Source organism: Nerophis ophidion, linkage group LG05 (genome assembly GCF_033978795.1).
Source record: "Nerophis ophidion isolate RoL-2023_Sa linkage group LG05, RoL_Noph_v1.0, whole genome shotgun sequence".
NCBI lineage: Eukaryota > Metazoa > Chordata > Actinopteri > Syngnathiformes > Syngnathidae > Nerophis > Nerophis ophidion.
In genome coordinates, this window is record NC_084615.1 from 71854691 (window position 1) to 71877490 (window position 22800).

The 22800-nt window shown below is 37.0% G+C and overlaps 1 protein-coding gene across 3 annotated transcripts in view; it reads right to left on the reverse strand.

Moving 5' to 3' along the window:
* Nucleotides 1-291: 291 nt before the first annotated feature.
* anxa6 (annexin A6) overlaps nucleotides 292-22800 on the reverse strand; it is a 35329-nt gene continuing 12820 nt past the window's right edge. Inside the window, exons 6-25 of one of the 3 annotated variants that reach the window (XM_061901937.1) lie at nucleotides 22655-22745; nucleotides 22506-22585; nucleotides 22359-22415; nucleotides 20756-20849; nucleotides 20498-20593; nucleotides 20362-20420; nucleotides 20148-20270; nucleotides 19160-19218; nucleotides 18919-18997; nucleotides 15786-15867; nucleotides 13743-13837; nucleotides 13521-13634; nucleotides 12579-12669; nucleotides 12410-12489; nucleotides 11944-11997; nucleotides 11778-11871; nucleotides 8214-8309; nucleotides 8058-8116; nucleotides 6889-7011; nucleotides 292-1059 (exon numbers count right to left, since the gene is read on the reverse strand). In XM_061901937.1, the coding sequence (XP_061757921.1) occupies nucleotides 1000-1059; nucleotides 6889-7011; nucleotides 8058-8116; nucleotides 8214-8309; nucleotides 11778-11871; nucleotides 11944-11997; nucleotides 12410-12489; nucleotides 12579-12669; nucleotides 13521-13634; nucleotides 13743-13837; nucleotides 15786-15867; nucleotides 18919-18997; nucleotides 19160-19218; nucleotides 20148-20270; nucleotides 20362-20420; nucleotides 20498-20593; nucleotides 20756-20849; nucleotides 22359-22415; nucleotides 22506-22585; nucleotides 22655-22745 (1686 nt within the window). In that variant the 3' untranslated portion in view covers nucleotides 292-999. Of the gene's footprint in view, nucleotides 1060-6873; nucleotides 7012-8057; nucleotides 8117-8213; nucleotides 8310-11777; nucleotides 11998-12409; nucleotides 12490-12578; nucleotides 12670-13520; nucleotides 13635-13742; nucleotides 13838-15785; nucleotides 15868-18918; nucleotides 18998-19159; nucleotides 19219-20147; nucleotides 20271-20361; nucleotides 20421-20497; nucleotides 20594-20755; nucleotides 20850-22358; nucleotides 22416-22505; nucleotides 22586-22654; nucleotides 22746-22800 lie in introns of all 3 variants that reach the window. The other 2 variants (XM_061901936.1, XM_061901935.1) reach the window with 2 other exon arrangements.

The following is a 22800-nucleotide window of genomic DNA, read 5'->3' on the forward strand; positions in this document are numbered from 1 at the left end:
AATGACACAAACTTTATATCACATTGTACCTGTTTTGGTAGTAAAATGTACATTTCTGGCTCCTGAAAGACACATTTTTTACTTTTTAGAGAACATCCAACATGCTCTTGTCTATTTTTGAGAGTGTACAGTTTATTTTTTTGGAACGCAAATGGCGAAAATTCAGTGGAATGGCCCACTTATTAGCTCAAAATAACATACTGAACATCCTCATATTTGTGTGCGTGTGTGTGTGTCTGCATGTGTGTGTGTCTGTAGAATGCAACAAAGTTAAAGTGAGTTTCAAGTCAATTACATTTTTGGGACAAGAGGCCTGCCAAACATTTATTGTAAGGCTCAATACCAGGAACTCTCTGGGGCAGATTTCTTAGAAGGATAGTTTCATGTACGTAGTGGGGATGTATGTCTTGCCAAATGTTCACGTTTTTGCATGCAGTGGTTCGGGAATACAAACGTGGGGGAATTTGGTGTGAGGAAAGGAAGAAAGGAGCGTTTAACGCTGTATGTACGGCCTTTTGGCAGACGCTTTGACTTGGAGGGAGTTTCCTAATTCCAAATAGTTCCTAGTCATTGCCAGTATAAACACAACAAATAATTAAACACGCAGCTAACATGCAAATCCGAATGCTGCACCTTTACCCATGACTGTGACGAAAGGTCAAAAGCATGATGGGGAAATTTGTAAACATTCAGTTTAATCTAAATCTTTAGATTTTTATGTATCGTCACGATGATGACTGAATAGGCACTGCGTCATGTGATAATTGTCACACTATTCATAGTGATTCTGTAAAAAAACAAAAGACAAAAAAAAAAAATGCCGTGAGGGAGGATCTTTCATGTGAGGAGAAAACTGGCTTGAAAGACGTGGATGTAACTTCGTTTTGGCAGAGTGGCAGAAGTTTAGGGCGCTGGCGTTAAGATATCCACCATTGCAGCTTGACTGGGTGATGGCGTCTGGCGGGCCTCGCCACTGCGGGCTGTGCAGATGTGCCGACGTTAATCCTCACCTCCGCACAGCACCAAAAGGGTTTTACGGTAATCTCCTGAAGTGTCACCCTGTTCAAAGCCGGAGAGTACATAGAGCAAAATATCAAAATGAGTGAAAGATCTTCTTATCGTCACTAGTTCGACACAAAGGAGACACTTTCACTGCACACTGAATGCAGAAGAGGAACATGCAAATCAAGGCAGCAGTCAAAGTGTTTACCAGTACAAAGGGAAGTAGACGAGGATGAGTTCTTTGCAGTCAACTGATAAACATTTATGATAAAATTGGGTTATATGTAAGGGTTTATGACAGTACTTGGCAAAATACGGTCCGCAGGCCAAATGAGGCCCATTAAAGGGGAACATTATCACAATTTCTGAAGGGTTAAAACCAATAAAAATCAGTTCCCAGTGGCTTATTTTATTTCTCAAAGTTTTTCTCAAAATTTTACCCACTACGCAATATCCCGAAAAACGGCTTCAAAGTGCCTGATTTTCACCATCGGTATATCCACCCGTCCATTATCCTGTGACGTCACAGCGTGAAACCACCAGAAACAAACATGGCGGATAGCACAGAAAGGTATAGCGATAGTAGCTCGGATTCAGACTCGGATTTCAGCGGCGTAAGCGATTCAACAGATTACGCATGTATTGAAACGGATGGTTGGAGTGTGGAGGCAGGTAGCGAAAACGAAATTGAAGAAGAAACTGAAGCTATTGAGCCATATCACGACAGACAGCGGCACGGGAGGAAGCGAGGACGAATTCGGCGATCGCCTTCTAACCAACGATTGGTATGTGTTTGTTTGGCATTGTTTGGATGCAAATATAGCTACAAATGAGGCATAATGATGCAATATGTACATACAGCTAGCCTAAATAGCATTTTAGCATCGATTAGCTTGCAGTCATGCCGTGACCAAATATGTCTGATTAGCACACTCCACATAAGTCAATAACATCAACAAAACTCACCTTTGTGCATTCATGCACAAACTTATACGTTTGGTGGACAAAATGAGACAGAAAAAGTGGCATAAATCACGTCTTGGCCAAAACATCCGGGGGGTTTACCTCGCTTGTCTGCGGGAAGAGACTGCTGTCGTCCCTGAATAGCTCAAGCACTGCGGCAGATTCAGTGATAGTCTTTTTTCCTATATTGCAGATTTCTTTGACTTTATCGTTGGAAATGCATCTGCTTTGAGTGTCGCCGGATATCCACACATTCTTGCCATCTTTGTCGTAGCATAGCTGTCGTCGGTAAAGTGTGCGGAACAAACGAGGGACTTTCGCATCTTTTGGCAACTGTTGCAACTTGAATCCGTCTCTGATCGTGTTGTTACACCCTCTGACAACACACCGACCAGGCATGATGTCTCCAAGGTACGGGATAACAGTCGAAAAAACAGAAAATAACAGAGCTGATTCGACTTGGTACGTGTAAAACTGAGGTATCTAATGAAGTAAATATTAAAATAAATGGAGATAAAATTGAGCGTGTCTTTGATACTAAGTTTTTGGGAGTTATAATTGACTATAAATTATCATGGAGACAACATGTAAATGATATAAAAACAAAAATTTCAAAAACACTTGGTGTTTTGTATGAAACTAAAGAATTACTTAATTATAATTCTTTCTTAACAATTTATTATACTTTGATACTTCCATACATGACATACTGTGTAGAACTCTGGGGAACCACTTTTAAAACCATAATTAATGATATTGTTTTGCTGCAAAAAAAAAGCTGTACGGCTAATAAACAAAGCAGGATATTATGACCATACCCATCCATTATTTATTGAAACAAAACTTATGAAATTTCAAGATATTGTTTATTATAAAATAACACAGATAATGTTCAAAGCAAAAATAAATACTCTTCCAGAAGGAATTCAAAAATACTTCTCTCTACAGACCAGCAAATACAATCTAAGAGATGAATCTAAGTTTATTTGACCAAAAGCAAGATTAGTTTTTAAACGTAGATGTTTATCTGTTCTCGGTGTTAATTTGTGGAATTCTGTTGGTAAAGAAATAAAAATGAGTGACTCTGTATTTCATTTCAAAAAGAACATGTCACAATGTATTTTAAAAAGTTATGTGAACTAGAAATGTATGTTTGTTTGGTTAAATGTTGTATTTAGAAGGTATGTATGGTTATCTATTTACAAAAAAGTGCATGTGTGTAAGTATATATTTTTGTATTATTTTTTAAAGGGCAACTTAAATGTAAATGCTGAATGACTATATTTCTTTTTGTATTACAATATTATTAGAAAAGGTAACTTAATTGAATGTAAAAAATGTTATGTTGGGCACATAAGCTTTTTTGCTTCTGCCTGTTTCAGTCATGTTATTCATTTTTGAATCGTGATCTATGTTTGAATATGTTTTTGTCAGACTGAAAATAAACTGAAACTGAAATTGAAACTTAAGATGAAACCAAAAAAAAAAAAAAAATAATGAGATTGAGAAAATGGCGGATTGCTTCATGCTGTGACGTCAAAGGTCACCGCTCCGACAGGCTATCAATTGAAAGGCTTCTAAATCGCCAAATTCACCCTTTTAGAGTTCCGAAATCAGTTAAAAAAACATATGGTCTTATTTCTGCAACATCAAGGTATATATTGACGCTTACATAGGTCTGGTGATAATGTTCCCCTTTAAGATTTTCAATCCGGCCCGCCGGACGTTCTACATAATTTTTTTCAAAACTGTCGCCGCCATTATAATGAGCTGTGCTGTTTTTAAATGATTATAGAAAGTATTTCAATGGTTGAAATCTGTGTTTTGAGTGTTATACGAATTATTACGGTAATTTACGTCACAGCAGCTCAGACGAGGAACAAAGCAGAGTGGGCGGGGTTTGTTTTCAGAGCAGCCAGCCCCAAACACATGTGTCAGGAACCGATGCGGAAGCAAAATTTTACAAAAATGTATGCATAAAAGTGATAATATATCATATTGGAAGTGTTTATTACCCTTTGCATTCATATTTTGCTGTTTGTTATATTTTTGTTGTGTTTTGCTTTATTGTAAAAGATGTCTATGGAGGAGCCGGTCTGAGAAGTAAGAGCAGCGACGTTCATATATTGTAAATATTCAGTGTTTTGTTGTTCATAGTTAATATTGTAAATCCCACTTTCTTCATTCTCATGTACATTTTGGGTGTCCCATTCATTAAAAAAATGTAAATTTCCATTCTGTTTTTTTAGGCTGGTCATAACTTTTTTAGAACTTAAATTTTTTTAGACATTGTTGCGTTTGCTATTATTGTTCCTGAAAAAAAAGGGACCCAAAAACACGTACTGTACAGCAGATTTTTGCAGTTTAATGTGTATATATCATTTATACACACATACACATTGCCCCCCCAGATACATTTTCTCTCTTAATGTGGCCCCCCGAGTCAAAATATTTGCCCAGCTCTGGTTTATGATGTCATTATTGTTGATGAACTAATTTTAGCTCAGGGGCCGCAAAGAGGAAAATCTGTGCACACGCGGGCCGGACTATTAAAATCATGGCATTAAACAAAAAAATAAAGACAACTTCTTATTGTTTTCTTTGTCTTACTTTGGCCAAAAATAGAACAAACACATTCCGAAAATATTACAATAAAAATATAGAAAAAAATACCGACAGTGGTAAAGTTTAGCTCATTGAAGGAAAGAAGAAAGTGAATGAATGTTTATTGAATGTTTATTACTAAAAAAAATAACATTTGCATAAAAATAAAATATAATATTATCATTTACAAGTCAGAAAAGGTGAAAATCATAATAGTTCCCCTTTTAAAACATTTTCAAAATAAAAACCCCGTTTCCATATGAGTTGGGAAATTGTGTTAGATGTAAATATAAACGTACTAAAATGATTTGCAAATCAGTTTCAACCCATATTCAGTTGAATATGATACAGTGACAACACATTAGATGTTCAAACTCATAAACCTTTTTTTTGTGTGCAAATAATCATTAACTTTAGAATTTGATGCCAGCAACACATGACAAAGAAGTTGGGAAAGGTGGCAATAAATACTGATAAAGTTGAGGAATAGTCATCAAACACTTATGTGGAACATCCCATGGTGTGCAGACTAATTGGGAAAAGGTGGGTGCCATGGTTGGGTATAAAAGCAGCTTCCATGAGATGCTAAGTAATTCACAAACAGGGATGGGGCGAGGGTCACCAATTTTTAAGCAAATTGTCAAACAGTTTCAGAACAACATTTCTCAACGAGCTATTGCAAGAAATTTAGGGATTTTACCATCTACGGTCCGTAAAATCATCAAAAGGTTCAGAGAATCTTGAGAAATCACTGCACGTAAGCGATGATATTACGGACCGTTGAGCCCTCAGGCGGTACTGCATCAAAAACCGACATCAGTGTGTAAAGGATATCACCACGTGGGCTCAGGAACACTTCATAAAACCACTGTCAGTAACAACAGTTGGTTGCTACATCTGTAAGTGCAAGTTAAAACTCTGCTATGCAAAGCAAAACCCATTTATTAACAACACCAAGGAACGCAACTGGCTTCGCTGGGCCCGAGCTCATCTAAAATGGACTGATGCAAAGTGGAAAAGTGTTCTGTGGTCTGACGAGTCCACATTTCAAATAACATTTGGAAACGGCGGACGTGGTGTCCTCTAGAACAAAGAGGATTATGACTATCCGGATTGTTATAGGCGCAAAGTTCAAAAGCCAGCATCTGTGATGGTATGGGGGTGTATTAGTGCCCAAGGCATGGGTAACTTACACATCTGTGAAGGCACCATTAATGCTGAATGGTCCACACAGGTTTTGGAGCAACATATGTCATCCAAGCAACGTTATCATGGACGCCCCTGCTTATTTCAGCAAGACAATGCCAAGCCACGTGTTACAACAGCATGGCTTCATAGTAAAAGAGTGTGGGTACTTTCCTGGCCCACCTGTAGTCCACACCTGTCTCCCATCGCCAATGTGTGGCGCATTATGAAGCGTAAAATACGACAGCGGAGACCCCCGACTGTTGAACGACTGAAGCTGTACATAAAACAAGAATGGGAAAGAATTCCACTTTCAAAGCTTCAACAATTAGTTTCCTCAGTTCCCAAACGTTTATTGAGTGTTGTTAAAAGAAAAGGTGATGTAACACAGTGGTGAACATGCCCTTTCCCAACTACTTTGGGACGTGTTGCAGCCATGAAATTCTAAGTTAATTATTATTTGCAAAAAAAAATAAAGTTTATGAGTTAGAACATCAAATATCTTGTCTTTGTAGTGCATTCAACTGAATATGGGTTGAGATGGATTTGCAAATCATTGTATTCCGTTTATATTTACATCTAACACAATTTTCCAACTCATATGGAAACGGTGATTGTATTAAGGGAAAACACATAGCTAAGAAAGTCACCTATTATTAGTCCAATCGACACATTTTTCCTTGATGTCAGCTCAACCGACATTTTAGTCACATTTGGCAACGTGTTTCCTCGCTCAAAAAGTTTGTTACACAATATAGTAAAGAACAGAATAATAAAACCTGGATGTAGTTTCATCATCTGAAAATATTTCTACTAACCCAACCGACACCTATTTGTATTTTTGTCACTGTCATTTAATATGGAAGTTATCATAGAAATGTTCTTGGGTACTTCCTGTCTCCGGAGCTGTCGGCCAATCATGCAGCAGATATAGAGAGGAAGTTAAACAAACTAGGGGAATTCCTAAACAGCTGTGAAGAAGCCACAGACCCACGGTCCACCGCAGGAAGCCTATAGGTTATTGCGCTCCATCGTATAAGCACAAGGCAACACACACTCTCACACAATGTAACACAACAAAGCAGCCAAGAGGGTTAGTGGACAAAGACGCTGACTTACGATCATTGTCTCTACCTGGATGAATTCATGGAGGGAGGTATCCTGTGTTTCTTTAAACTCCTTACGAATGTTGAAAAGGTCAATCTCGCTACGGGACACCATGATGCGGATCAACGCTCTGTCGTCAGTGCCAAGACCCTAATGAGGTCAATAATGAGTTTTAGTAGGAGTAAAAAGGGAATATTACACGCTACATGTGTCAAACTCAAACCTGGCCCGCCACATCATTTTATGTGCCTGAAAATAATATGCGTACCTTATCTTTTCTCAGAAAATGTATTGATTCCTTCCATTTCTACATAAAAAAATAAATAAATGTAATGCATGCCATTCCATATATTTTGTATTTAATTTTATCTAATAGTGCAACAAAATATCATATTGTCATACAATTCAAAATATTTGTTTGTTAAAATACAAATAAATACCCAAATATCTGCTTGACTTTGGATTTTAAAGCAAGTTATCCATGAAATTGTGCACTGTAAAAAATGACAATAGATTTTACGGTAAAATTCCGGCGACTGTCAGTTTTTATTTACAGTGATACACTAAAAAAAACGGCAGCTCAGTTGCATAAATTTTACCGTAAAAACAATAGTACTGTTTTTCTATTCCATTTACAGTAATAAAAACTTTTACGGTATATTTCTGGTGACTGAGCTGCCAGTTTTTTACAGTAAAATCTAAATATTTTGTTTTATATACAGCGTACGTTAAAAAAATATATAATAACCAAATGCATTGGCAAATACATACATGTATTTATATTCATATTTTAATCACTGTTATAAGCGGCCCGCTCGAGGCAACCATAACTGCAATGTGGCACTCAATGAAAATGAGTTTGGCACGCCTGTTATACACCATAAAAACAAAATCATGGTTGGGTGAGCTTCTCATGGTTTCAGGTATGGAAGAGCTCAGTCCTGAAGCCTTTGGAATAGGCTTTTCTAACATAAATGGCTTTTGACCTCCCAAATGATAAAAAAATAGCACAGACAGAGAAATGATAAAAGCTGTTAAATGACAAAATTGGCACCCAATTGTTTTTACATTTTAATATCAAGTGTCCGTATAAATTTTTACATATGGTGTATACCATTCACATCATGTAGTCTTTGGATGCTTCCAAGGCCATATGACCTACACAATACTAATTACTGTACTGTGCGGAGACATACCTTCATTGCTTTGTACAAACGGTCTGCAAAATAAGACGGCTGGTTCTTCACACTGCGAACTGCAACGAAAACAGAGAACAAGCAGTGGAGTTAACAGAAGGAACGTTGCCGTGAGCCTTGAAGGTTATAATTTTTCATTCCAATGGCAGATATTACCTAGGGCGTAAAAGGCATTTTTCACATCTCCTGACATTTCCTTCTTGATGATCTGTTCAATGTCCTTATTGGAAAATCGCACAAACTCCTGGAAAACTGAATACGGAAATTGTGTTATTATCACATGTTATTACCCTACCAATGCTGACACACATTGCACTGACTACTGTGCCATGCACTATCCCATGTAGCTATGACAGGGGCGGTATAACTCGGTTGGTAGAGCGGCCGTGCCGGCAACTTGAGGGTTGCAGGTTCGATCCCCGCTTCCGCCATCCTAGTCACTGCCGTTGTGTCCTTGGGCAAGACACCTTACCCACCTGCTCTCAGTGCCACCCACACTTGTTTAAATGTAAAAAAAAATTAGATATTGGGTTTCACTATGTAAAGTGCTTTGAGTCACTAGAGAAAAGGCGCTATATAAAGATAATTCACTTCACAGTAAGTTCTCTAAATATGTGAATTTTTTAAATTTCTAACTAAAAAACATACGTAATTGAAGAGTTTCTTTCCCATGTATTCATGTTAATCGAAACCATGCATTAAATTAAATTGAAGTTTAAGTAAAATAATATAAAAATGGTCTCACACAAATAAAAAAAAGGGTGTAAAGTGTTGTTTGGGTGGGCGAGAGCTTCAAATAAAACTCTGCTTAGGGCCCCAATTTAGCCCTGGTGGTAAGGATCAATAATTAGTGTGAACATCATTGTTGTCTAGCATTGCGTTAATGCTCCTGGGCATAAAACTGAGTAAAGCTGTTACTGGAATCCTTTTGACATCCACCTTCCACATGAGGATACCCCAACGGCACTCAACCGGGTTCAGGTGTAAAAAAATACCTTCTTTTTCCTCAGAAAGGCCCTTGTCATCTGGGACTCGTGATTGCACTCTTTATCACGTTGAAAAACTGCCATGTGGCCCCTTTTCCAAAGGGAGGGAACTATTCTCTCCTTTAGAATGTCACACTACAAGCTGGAATCATTGCTTTCCTTCAATGAACCACAGCAGCACTCATGCAGCCACAATGCTAGATTGTATAGGAAATAAATAATTGTGTTGCTTCTCACTTGTGTAGCCAGGGCCTGCCTTTGGTATGAACACTTTATGAGTTTGTTTAGGACCACAACCATTATGGACTGATTTACCGCCAGAGGTGGGTAGTAACGCGCTACATTTACTCCGTTACATCTACTTGAGTAACTTTTGGGATAAATTGTACTTCTAAGAGTAGTTTTTATGCAACATACTTTTACTTTTACTTGAGTATATTTATAGACAAGAAACGCTACTTTTACTCCGCTCCATTTATCTGCAATCAGGTCGCTACTCGCTACTTTTTTTTTTATCGATCTGTTAATGCACGCTTTGTTTGTTTTGATTTTGTCAGACACGCATTCAAAGTAGGAACTACGCATGCCTGCGTTTCACCAATCACATGCAGTCACTGGTGACGTTGGACCAATCAAACAGAGCCAGGTGGTCACGTGACCTTCACACGTAGAACCCGACATGTTGAAAAACTTATTGGGGTGTTACCAGTGGTCAATTGTGCAGAATATGTACTGTACTGTGCAATCTACTAATACAAGTTTCAATCAATCAATCAAAAGTGTAAAGGAAAAAAGACACTTTTTATTTCAACCGTACTTCCCGTCAAAAGACTAAAGACTGATCGCACAGTTCCTGTCTTCACAATAAAAGTGCCGCTCCATCGCGCCTGCGTTAACAAAATAAGAGCCTCCGAAAGCCAGCGCAAACAAACTAGCAAGCTACGGAGTTTGCCGCCAATTTATTTCTTGTAAAGTGTATAAAAACGAATATGGAAGCTGGACAGATAAGATGCCAAAAACCAACAACTTTCATGATGTATTAGACAGGAAGGAGGAACTTTTTTTCTCCTCCATTTGAAAACCGGGACGTTATCAGCACTCTACTGTCTGATTCCAATCAATGCAAGTCATCAGAATCAGGTAATACACCAACTTATATTCTTGTCTTCATTAAAGATAGGAATCTATATGTTAAACATGCATGTTTATTCATTAAAACACCTTTAACATGTGAACAAAAATGGCAAAATAAATAAATATAAATTATAAACTGTATATATAAAGGTGTATATATATATATATATATATATACATATATATATATATATATATATGATATGTGTGTATGTATATGTATATATGAGGTAGATCACCTCGACTTGGTCATTTATTAAGTAATTGATTAACGTTGAAAAACGTATTGGGGTGTTACCATTTAGTGGTCAATTGTACGGAATATGTACTGTACTGCAATCTACTAGTACAAGTTTCAATCAATCAATCAATCAATCAATGCCTACTGAGCCTATGGTGCTGTTAAGTTATTTTGGCTCAATTTGCCTTAATTTTTTTTTATTTTAATGTATTATTATTTAATATATAATATTGTTTTAGTTGCTTAAGAGATATTCCTGGCTCTGAATTTGCTCATTGCTATTTTTATGTTTTTGTGCATTATTTGTTGCTGGAATCATTAAACGAACAGGTTACTCATCAGTTACTCAGTACTTGAGTAGTTTTTTCACAACATACTTTTTACTTTTACTCAAGTAAATATTTGGGTGACTACTCCTTACTTTTACTTGAGTAATAAATCTCTAAAGTAACAGTACTCTTACTTGAGTACAATTTCTGGCTACTCTACCCACCTCTGTTTACCGCATGGACAGAGTTATCCTTTGTTTCTGCTAAATTGAATAGAGATTCAGCAGTGAGTCAACATATCCTTGGTAATACTTAAAGTTTGGTTTAGCGGGATCTTGGTCGCATCCGTTCAAAAGCCCATTGAGAAAATTTGCTAATTTAGCATTGCTTGGAACAACATCATTGTGTCAGATTTATAGCCGTATTTCTAAAATGACCGTATTTTTTAAGTTTTCAATGTAGCTGAACCTTTTCTCTGAAATTATTTTGTCCGAAAACCATTAGTTTTTCAGTTTTTTTGGCATTTATTGTATGTTGTTTACTTTTTCAATTAATGTTCAAGTGGCATTGCAGTTTTGAATTGGCTCCATTACAGTAGGGAATATTGAACACTTCTTTTTCCCTTGGACCAATCAACCTATTTTTTTTATCTTTTCATATTAACTTTGGACATTATCTGGAATATAAACACATTACTCTACCCTTTACTTTAAGAAAACTCTGTGGACATTAGATAACACGCACAAAATCACCTTTACAAGTCACAAACTTTGAAGGACAACGTGGCGAGGGCCAACTGTATTACAATACTCACTATAGGCTGCAATCAGCCCAATGGCCCACTAGTGTGTTACACAAAACAACATGTTGTTAGGGCCACAAACAGCCTTGCACAATAATGTCTGTATGTTGACATATACTGCTCTACAAGTTCACGGACTACTCTAATGCATATCCAGCTTTCATTTTCATAGTGTTGTCCCTTGAAAAGATATACAGTAATAAAACTGGTCAACAACTTTAGTGAGATACTGGGTATTACATATTGTAGGTTACATATAGAAACTGAGTTCCATCGGGTTAGGCTTACCTTTCCTCAGGTGAGGGAAGCTTCTGGTGCACAGAATGCTCATGAATTTCATCACCCTGTCATCAGAGTCAGCATTGCAAGCTTCAGCAAGTTCCTGTTGATAGAAGGTTAAGATTACATATATTTTTTTTAACTTGAATAGTTTATGTTGGATATTTATACTCACCTGAGCATCTGTATTGGCTCTTTCAACATCTGCAGGGCCATCTTCCCTTGCACCCTGTTGTGCATTGATTAAATTGACCACTTATGTAATCAAACTTATATTGTTCTGATGCTCTATTGAACTATAAATGTATTGGTAATTACACTTTTTTAATATGGGATCATAAAAGAGACGAAAAAATATGACAATATTGTCATGAAATCACAGATGATCATAGCAAGTACTAAGCATCTGATCAGATTGTTTTTTTGTTATGCATATACTGCTCACAGCCTTTAGGAGGCACATTTGTATAATGTGTGGGATTGTTTTGATATGCTATGATATATTATCAAGTTTCCTCCATAAAACAGTTTTTTTTTGCAAAAGTTAATATTTACGGTTCTCATGTCAGTGTTTTCTCCACAACATGTACTACAGTGAATAATGATTAAAAAAAAAACTCCAGCGAGTGTCTCTTAATTACCTGCACAAGTGAAACCAGGATGCGGCAGAAGTGGCCTGATGTGTCAGATTGAATTTCTTCCTCTAAAGACTTCTTATAGGCTGTGAAGTTTGTATTGAAGTTTTAATTCACGTCACGTTGGACATTTTTTCGCAAAACAATACATCCTCATTGCTGCCGACTATCTCACCTTCTTGATAGGCAGCATTCATGGCTTGTATTTCTTCATTGCTCCTGGTGACCAGGATCTCAATCAGAGCGTGTTCATCTGTGCCAGCGCCCTGTGAAAAAGGCCATAATTCAAGAAAAACAAACACAACTGCACCACCGGGATTTGGTCGATATCTTAGAGCGAGTGCTTTCAAATAAACTCAACCATTGGATACAGTACACTTTTTTCCAATAGTGTTTAGGTCTCAACCCACTTGTATTTAAGAGAAAAAGGTCAAATCACCAAAATCATCTTTATGACTGCAAACAAGCCACTGTTATTCTTACTTGCCAACCTTGAGGCCTCAGAATTAGAGAGATATTTAAAAGGCTTGTGGGGGGTTTTATATATATATATATATATATATATATATATATATATATATATGTATATATATATATAGTATATATATATACATACATATATATAACTGTAATTCACTGAAATTCAAGTATTGATTTTATTATATATATAAATAAAAGAAGAAGGCTAGGGATGATGTTCGTTAAGAAATTATCGATGCATTTTAGATGCAAGCTGATATCATCTGATACTTCTTTATTTTCTGACAAAGCCATTTATATATATATATTTATATATATATTTCATGACAAAAATGTTGTATGCATGGTAACTAGTGGAAACACAGGTTAGTTTGTATCTTCTACAATCAAGTGTAAGAGCATTTAATTGTTCTGTCTGTATTTGTAGAAAATGAATACTTTTTCAACCAATCAGGTGCATATTGATACTTTCCTGTGACACACGTCACACAATAAAGTCACTGATTTAGTTCAGTTTATGATGGCAGCCACAAGCACCACCAAATGCTGCCCCCTGCTGTGCTAACATTGTACCGTATTCTCTGTTTGCAGCCTTTGAAAAGTGTAGTAAACAAGTCAAGGTCTTATGTGATACTACCTCAATGGCCTTCTTCATCATTTTGGCATTAAACTCAGCGGGGGTTAACATGAGGCCAATGACCAGTCTCTCCAAGTTCTTTGACAGTTCAGACTTCAGGTCCTTAATCAGATCCTGCAAACGGTTCAAATCCGTTACAGACTGCTAATGTAGTGTTGTTTATTCGACTTACATGTATATCAACTACCATCATTCTTATGTTCATAAGCAATCATCACTCACCCTTCCAAGTAGTGATTTGAAGGTCTGTCTGATCACTTGTCTCTGTGCATTACTTCTACGTGCAACTATGTCAATAATTGCATCTTCATCAGTTCCTGTGGTACAGAAAGACTGGGGTGAAAATGTTGTGCAAAAAAAGTCTTTGCCTGCAAGGCCCAAGGTCAAAATTTTAAGCAGAAAAAACAAAAACTTAAAATGTTTCCATAATTAGTGCCAATAATATAGACAGATGAAAACTTGTTAGCCTTGAGAGCATGCCATCAATGATTGTGTGAGCAGTAGATCCGGATGTCTAGAAAATTTTCACTTTCAATACGATACCGATAGAGAAGATTTTAGTACTGGCAGTTATTTATTCGATACGATATTAGCAGAAATCATACGTACTTTTATTATTGTGTAGTGGGAAATGTAAGAAAAAGTATTGTTTAAGTGAAATTAGTCAAAATGAAATTTTTTTTTTATTATTATTCACCGTCTAGAATTGACTTATGTTGTCTTTGAGTTGATGTGGAGAGGAAATGTTTTTGGTAACACCTAGGGTCTGATTTACTGAAGGTCTGCTAGTACTAAAACACGTGCAAACTTGATAGCAAACACAAAGCTGATCTACTAAACGTGTGCAAATTGGATTGCGTCAGATTATATGATGATCATCGAAAATGGCCACAATACTGGGAGAATAAAATGCACGCGATTTATCAACAGACACCATTGTTTTGGAGCACAATTTTGCATTCTATTTAGTGCATTTGAAAAGGATGCCCAAACTGACACAGTTCCACAAATGGCTGTGAGAGAGGAGTGCTCGCACTGCAAAGACACACGATGGACAGAGAATCCTTTGTCTTACGTGTACGCTTCAACATATTTGGATGGTCGGAAATTTAAAAAAATATTAAACACCTTGTTTATTCAGCAACATCCTTTTATAATTTTATGTCGGAAGGGGCTAATTTACACAAATTAAATTGATGCGTTTTTGTGTCATTTATTGTTTTTTTAATGACGTTCGTTTTTTCACATATAATATATATCCCTAACATATATCCTATATGATAAAAACTTCTTGAAGTATGCATTTTTTGGAATTTGAGCACATGCACCATCTGCGGTAAAAAAAAAAAAAAAAAAAAGTTGTCAATGTAGATGCACTGCACCATAAAAAGTCATGCATGTCTTCACAGTAATGACAGACATGAATGTGCAGTAAATGAGTGTATCCATAGTGATGCCCCGTACAGTTCACGCAGAATCCTAATATAAATAAGGCGGTCTGCACCACTTTTCAATTATTCACGGACCAAAAGCACGCAACACGGCCACTATTAGTACATGCTAATTTATAAATTGTACACGCTGTTTAGCGCAAGGTATTTAGATCTTAGTAAATCAGGCCCAAGTGTTCTTAATAATTAATTCGACTCATGACAGAGTAAGTTGAATGATGCGGACACCTTTGCTACAGCACAGGTTTTGATACACTTCTGTGCTGGAAACTTAGTATGTATAAGTAATATGCAACTATATTTATTTGATTAAAGTACTTGTTTATATTGAAAATGTCTTACAGGCTGCAATGTTGATCAATTAAAGACACTTAGTACGTACGTATCGCTTGTGTGCTATTGTGTTCTTAGCTGTTGTGTAGCTGCTAGCTCTTAGTGGCCATGTTTACCTTTTGTAAAGGACTTCACTAAAATACAAGAAAAGAGCAGCCTTGTGTGCTTATAGGAGGACATTTAAATGTTAACTGGCTATCCAGCATTGAACAAGTAAACACACTGCAGGACTACTTGTATTAGAGCTAATATTGAAAAGTTTAGATGCAAGCCGATATAATTGGACAATGATATCCGATACCCTTATCGGATCGGGACACTCCTAGTGATCTTAAAAGAAGGTCAGTATGAGTATGAATAACAGTTGGTAAGCCACACTTTGGCGGGGCCGATCAAACGACACAACAGGCCAAATTTTGCCTCCGGGCCCCACTTTGGCTACCCCTGGTTTACTGTACACTGTCAAAATGATGCTACATACCAAACCCTTTCATGGCTTTTCTAAGCGCTTGTGCATCGGCAGCAGGGTCAAAGTTGGGTGCAGGGACAACCGTTGGCCTCGGCTGGAAGTGAAATTAAAAAAATATATTAAGTTAATGCTGCACTTTGACATAAAAAAGTGTTAGAAAGCTCACATAATTGCATGTTGGTAAGGAGAATTAACTTCAATTGAGTGACAGCCTATTAACATTTTTGAAAAACATTTGATGGGAAGCGTGTCCCCCTTAGAGACAATGACAGGACCAACAATGACATGTGAGTGGGCGGCCTGAATAACTACAGTTAAAGGGGAGCTGCAGTTGATTTTAATTTTGTCCATCATTCACAATTCTAATGTAAGACAAGTAAACATATGCTTACCTTATTTTAATGCATTCTAACTCTAATAAACGCTGTCAGCTAACAATCCAGCTAATGAGGTACACTCTACTAAGCACACAAAAAAAATATGAAAACCTCCATCACCGTTTATATAATTTTGTATATAAGTATATATGTAATGTAGTACAATACATTTCATAATAACATTTAATGTTGACGTATTTTGTTCATTTTAAGCATACGGCGGCACAATATTTTCACAGACGCATCCCAACGTTAATTTTTCCTTTTGACAACAACTACACTACTAATCATGGCACACTTCATGAGAGGCAACAAAGACTACTTTGGGACAAATGATGATCAGAACCTGAAACGTTTTAGCCTGAATACACAGAGGATGAGCTGCAAGTTTTAGAAGCTGTGTGGAAAACTGCTACAGCTTAAGTGAAGCACACAGCAGTATTGTTATAAAACTGTATATTATTGTCTGCTCGCACTGGGATGCCGACTGATGAGATGTCGTTTAAATGAAGAATTATTCATAATCCTCACAAGGTTTAAAAAAAATGTCAGGTGTTTTCTCGCCAATGTCAAAGTTGACTAACTTCCCGGTTTTTTGGCCACAATGTAAATAAAATGTAAGTATAGCTTCATTTTTTTCCATTTATAACACTTACAAGCAGACAAATCAAGCTCGGGTGACAGTCGTAATATACATTTGTGTTAAAATACGAGACCTTGACCCATGTTATATTTAGTGACTTCCGTTCTTTTTGCTCCTTTCTTTACCCCTAAAAAGGGCCATATATCTGGCAAATGCAGACGGCTTTGTGCCTGGAGCTTTTTTCAACGTTTGAAAGTAAAGCCCTTTATTATTATTTTTTATTTACTTCTTTAGACTGCAAAACGTTAACCTAATTATGGCCTATTAAATAGTGAAGTATTGTAAATGTGTGCAACAATGTATTGATATTAGTTATTGCTGTTTTTGTACACCTTTGCTCATTATTTGAAAATGGTTACTTTCATAAATGATTAATGTGATTTTGTGTCTAACTTTTTTGTTTATTGTTTTTTTCTTTTCTTGCTGTGCAGAACAAGGAAATGGACTTGGACAAGACAATATATAGTGAAGTGAATTAAATTTATATAGCGCTTTTCTCTAGTGACTCTAAGCGCTTTACATAGTGAAACCAAATATCTAAGTTACATTTAAACCAGTGTGGGTGGCACTGGGAGCAGGTGGGTAAAGTGTCTTGCCCAAGGACACAACGGCAGTGACTAGAATGGCGGAAGCGGGAATCGAACCTGAAACCCTCAAGTTGCTGGCACAGACGCTCTACCAACCGAGCTATAGAACAACAGACCACAAAGAAATGGCACAATACACGTGTATACCAGTTTGGATGATTCTTTAAAAACAAAGTACTTTTATAACCTATACACGCTAATAAAGCTGAAACTGCAGTTGTGATAAATTTCTTCTGCCTTCATTGCATATAATCATATGAAAATAACAATATTATGCTATCCCAATATTTTCTACTAATGGGTATAATGCAACCAATTTGACAAAATTAGAAACATACATCAATTATGAATCATATATTATTTAAGCAACTGCTAAATAGGATTGTGTGGTGTTCCTGTATGCATAGACCTTGAGGACTCTTTCTGGGACATCATCTGGATTGTTTGCGTGTTTTTAAAAGTACATGTCCTACTACAACATTCACAAGTAAACAAATAAATCACAATTAAAAATAAAAGCTTTAAAATTATTGTCAACATGTGACACATCTTCATGAAAACCATCTCCCATGATCGGTCGGCTCTAACTGCAGGAAAATCAGACGCCGGCGGTGCTGGTAGATCTTAGCCACTTCCTCTAAACTATTGATTGATTGAAACTGTTATTAGTAGGTTGCACAGTACAGTACATATTCCGTACAATTGACCACTAAATGGTAACTCATGAATACGTTTTTCAACTTGTTTAAGTCGGGGTCCATGTTAATCAATTCATGGTAAAGCTCCTAAAGTAAAAGATCAAGAGAACACAAATAACGATTCAACATTCTTGTCTAAATTTCACTATTATTCCACCTCGTGCGACTAAGCAGCAGATACGTGACGTAAATGTATGAGCGAGAACAACTGATGTAACCAGGAAGTGTCTTGAAAATAAACTCTTCCAATTGATATATAGCCGCTGTTGCAGGACTCTAGCCAGGACCCACACTTGGTCAAATTAATGGGCTGGGTCCTTGGAAGGATGCAGCTACAATATCAATAAGGCTGCATAAACTAGTCACCTCTGCGTCTTCACGGTGCCACTAAAATTAGTCTGTCCGCGTAAGCGCTTATATAACAATATTGTTAATAATTGGTAGATATTCAGGTCGCGACATGTAAGTGGAGTATTATTGTCGGTTTTTGGATTATTTTTAGACAGCTTTATGGGTAGAATAGTGTACTTCCATTCGCTGCATTGTGAGCCACCTCATACGTGCCAATCCTTTACGTTTAAGAATACATAAAAAAAGAACATATGTGTTTCTGTCTTGCATAGGGATTTTGAATGATAAGCAAGATTCTAAAAAAAAAAGTGCTGTTCCCCTTTAAATGATTTGCAATGAGCATTAACAAAAAAAATGTGTGTGTAATGTTTCGCTCTTATCACATCCTATCCTTTCACAAGGCATGCTCTGTTAGTGTTATTTGTAGTAATTCTGCTAGGCGTGCATTTATTTCTGCCAATGACTGTTGCAGCATAAGGGGCACCCAACCTTGACTTTGGTCATGGAACTTATTTCCCACATCTTGTAGGCTATCTGAGCAGCTTCAGGGAAGAACTCTCCAGCTAAACTGCAATGATCAGTTTGGCACAACACAGCACAGTGAGCAGAGGCAACACAGAGAAATGTAGCAGAATTATGCTGTCATGGTCCTCGTCCCCTGCAGATGGTGCTATATCACCCCCATGAGGTGGATATTGTCACTCCCACACCACAGTACAGAGGGACTTACTCGTCATCTCCTCCACACAGATTCAGCAAAGTCCTCTTGTAATCACCTGATGTGTCATCCTGTTGTCGGCAAGAATTAATTAGATGTATTCATATTCATACCATTACACCATTATTGGTCAAATGTATCACATGGGCTCTGAATGCTGGATAGAATTGTTGAGCAGAGTCTGGAATGAACTGTGTACTTACTGTACTACCTAATTGCTTATTTCTTGTTTTCTTACACTTCTCAGTCCCATTTGTCAATATGCATTCATTTAAGTTTGTCTTAGTGACATGCAATACTATACAGTCAATAGCTTTTTATACTTCATTTTACTTTACTTTTTCATGTCAGCTGTTTTTGCACCAACACACAGGACACATGTCTTATATGTGTAAATATACTTGGCAATAAATACAGATTCTGATTGTAGTTCTGAAGAAGAGACAATAGCTTGTGCCGGGAGTACTTATTTTTATGGACGTTTTAGATGCTGGTCGACATAATCCAAAACCTGTTTCTTCGCTGATATCTGACCAATATCAGTATTGGTTCAGGACAACCCTAACTATTACTGTTGACCTCATTGTAGACATTATTGCATATATTAATAATAGCAAAAGTTTGTCATCAGCAAATCAGATAAAAATAATCTTTTATTAAACAGGTAATTAAATTTGATGTATTCGAATTTATATAATTATTGGAATGGTAGAACAATACTCCATTTCCCATAGTCCTTTTCTTAGGGAATTTATGTTTGAGTTGAGTGTTTAAGTATATTAGTATTTAGGCCAAAAACCCAACACATTCTTTCTGTTATTTTCTGTACTTACTGATTTATGATTTCAACGTCCTGTCATTTCAATTCAACGTCAACTAGGCTGGAGCCAAGTCCATTCAAATGTCAATTCTTCAAATAAGTTGAATTTAAATTTCTAATTCCGACTTGTGCACACACCAGATATAGGCATGCTGTAGAGGTTATTGGAATTTATGTTACCTGAATCATGTTGTAGAGTGACTTCTCATATCGGAGCCTGAAACACTCGCGAATGTCCAACATGTCTATTTCACTGCGAGAAATCATGATCCTGATCAAGGTGTTGTCAGCTGTACCGAGACCCTGGAAATAAGCAAAGATTGGAGTGGGCTGTTTTAACTCTATTTTTTTTTTTTTGGATGAATGTGACCCTTGGTTTGACATATACTTTTACCTTCATTGACTTGTATAGGCGCCTGGCAAAGAACATGGGAACACTGCGTATGCACTGCACTGTGTGAGAAAAAACACTGTTAGTTGCATGTTGCATTTAGGGATTACATCATCACAACAGCTGAGTGGTGTCTTACCAACAGCAAGCATCAGCCTCTCAAAGTCTCCCGACAGCTCGTTCTTAATGCTGTCCTCAATGGACGTCTCTGTATTCTTCTCGTATGCATCGAAAACTGCATAGTCAAGGTGTGGGAGAAAGGCTTTTAACTTCACGAAAAAACAACTTTATTCCTACTTTCTCTTTTGAAATGTTTACTCTAGTTCACAAATACACGACTGCAGGTCACACGAGAACCATCCGAAATGTCACACATGCATGCTTATTCCTTTCTCACCCATGTGGAGGTGGGTCACACTGCGGTTGCCCAGAATCGTGATGAATTTGGCCTCGTCGGTCCCCCACTTCTCTTCGCCAGCAGCATAAAGGTCCTGTGTTGAGACAATAAAGACAAAACAAGGCAGCATTACAATCAAACTACATTACAGTGAGAAATGGCCGTAGAGTCCATTTGATCAATCTTGGGCCAATATTAGAAAATATGACGTCCTACTAATATATCTACGTGATTTAAAAAAAATTGCTCCAATTAGGCCAGATAACCCGTACTATGCTTAAGCTGGGTTAGGGTGAGCAAATCAAGCGCTCCTTTTCTCCTACCTGTCCCGAGCTGTAAAGTTCCTCTGAGCTCACTGTAAACAAACATGGCGTCGATTTGGTGGGACTTCTTGAATGTTTCAGAGGAACAGAAACTTTTTCACTAAATGCTCTGAAAACATTCCAAAAAGATGGAAGAAACCACAGTGCTTCAACACATCAAACATTATCAGCCCCCTGAATTGCGAGTATCGCTAGAGTTGTTTTAAAAAGCGTATGAAGCCGCTTGCTGCTAAAAAGATGCTGCAAAGTTAGCCGCAAAGAAAGATTTGCACAAACCACAGCTAAATCTACATTAAAAAAATAATGCATACAAATGAGTTACCAATACTGGCTTGAAAAAAGAAATAACATTCATCCCTATTCAAAATAAATGGTCAGGTGAAAAATGTAGTAGTGAATCACGCGCTAATATGGCTAACACAAAATTTAAATACCAATAGCTTGAAAACCCGAAAAAGAGAGAAGAAAAGAGAAAGAGAAGGCAGTAAATTATGGAGTGCTTCTTGAATATTCTTATGTAATGGCTTAGAGCGAGTGTGACTCTGTGATAATATGTTGTGTAAATCTCTGCCCGATGCCTTAAGAGCTGAGCTGGACAATAAGTTGACAGATAAACTTTTTTCTGTACAGTGGTACATCGTTTTGTTTCAAAAGGTGGGAGAAAGACTGAATTATTTGAAAACACACAAATTCAAATAATATTGTGTGTTTTTCAAATAATTCAAAAAAAAACCTCTCAAGGAGAATAATCCTGATTTGCGGATCAGGCGCTGGATGCAATCTGTGAAGGGCCGTGTTTCATACGACATTTTACCAGAAATGTGTTCCTAACCCGTTCTTGCTTCGCCAGTAGTTAGAATTTGATGGCAAATGTGCATTGTCAAAAACCCCCATTGCGCACATCATTAGTGAGCATGTGAACAGTCATACTGGGTTCATGTCAAGATGTTATACAAAATTATATCCAAATTTGTTATTTTTGTTCGCTATATGACTGAACAATTTTTTTCTTTCCCATGAATAACTTTTAGTACAAAACATGCATCTAATTAAATTGAAGTTTGATTAAAATAGTATAAGAATCATATAGTTTTATATTCAGAAAACAATGCAAGATAGATGAACGAATGAATGAATGAATATTTATCTTTTAACATCACTTTAACACTAATTGAAGACGTGGACGCCAACTTCAGTCTTTACTACTCTCAATAATGTGTACCTCTTTCCTTATCAAAACACTTGTAATTTTCAATTGCAAGTGTTTTTCAGATCCTCACCTGCGCATCTTGCTCCACTAGATCTGCGTTGACAACTCCCGACTCATCTCTGGTCCCCTGAAAGCATGACGCCAGAAGTAAATATACTTGCTTGATGACTTGATGGTGTTTCCTGCTGCTGACCACGCCATGCCTAAGATATATCACCTGAAGTAAAACAACCAGCATCTTCTTAAAGTGACCAGAAGTGTCAGCGATCACATCCTCCTCCATGTTTCTACCGTAGGCTGGAAACAAAAACAGACATCAGCGTAAAACTGATTGAATTCTCAATACCGAAGAAAAACAGGCCTCACCATCCTTGTATGCTTGAACCATGTCTTGTATTTGTTTGTTGTTTCTTGAAGCCAGGACTTCAATCAAACACCTCTCGTTGGTTCCAGCTCCCTTGAGACGTAAGCAAGATGTTCAATATAACATGTTACCTCACAAGAATAAAAAA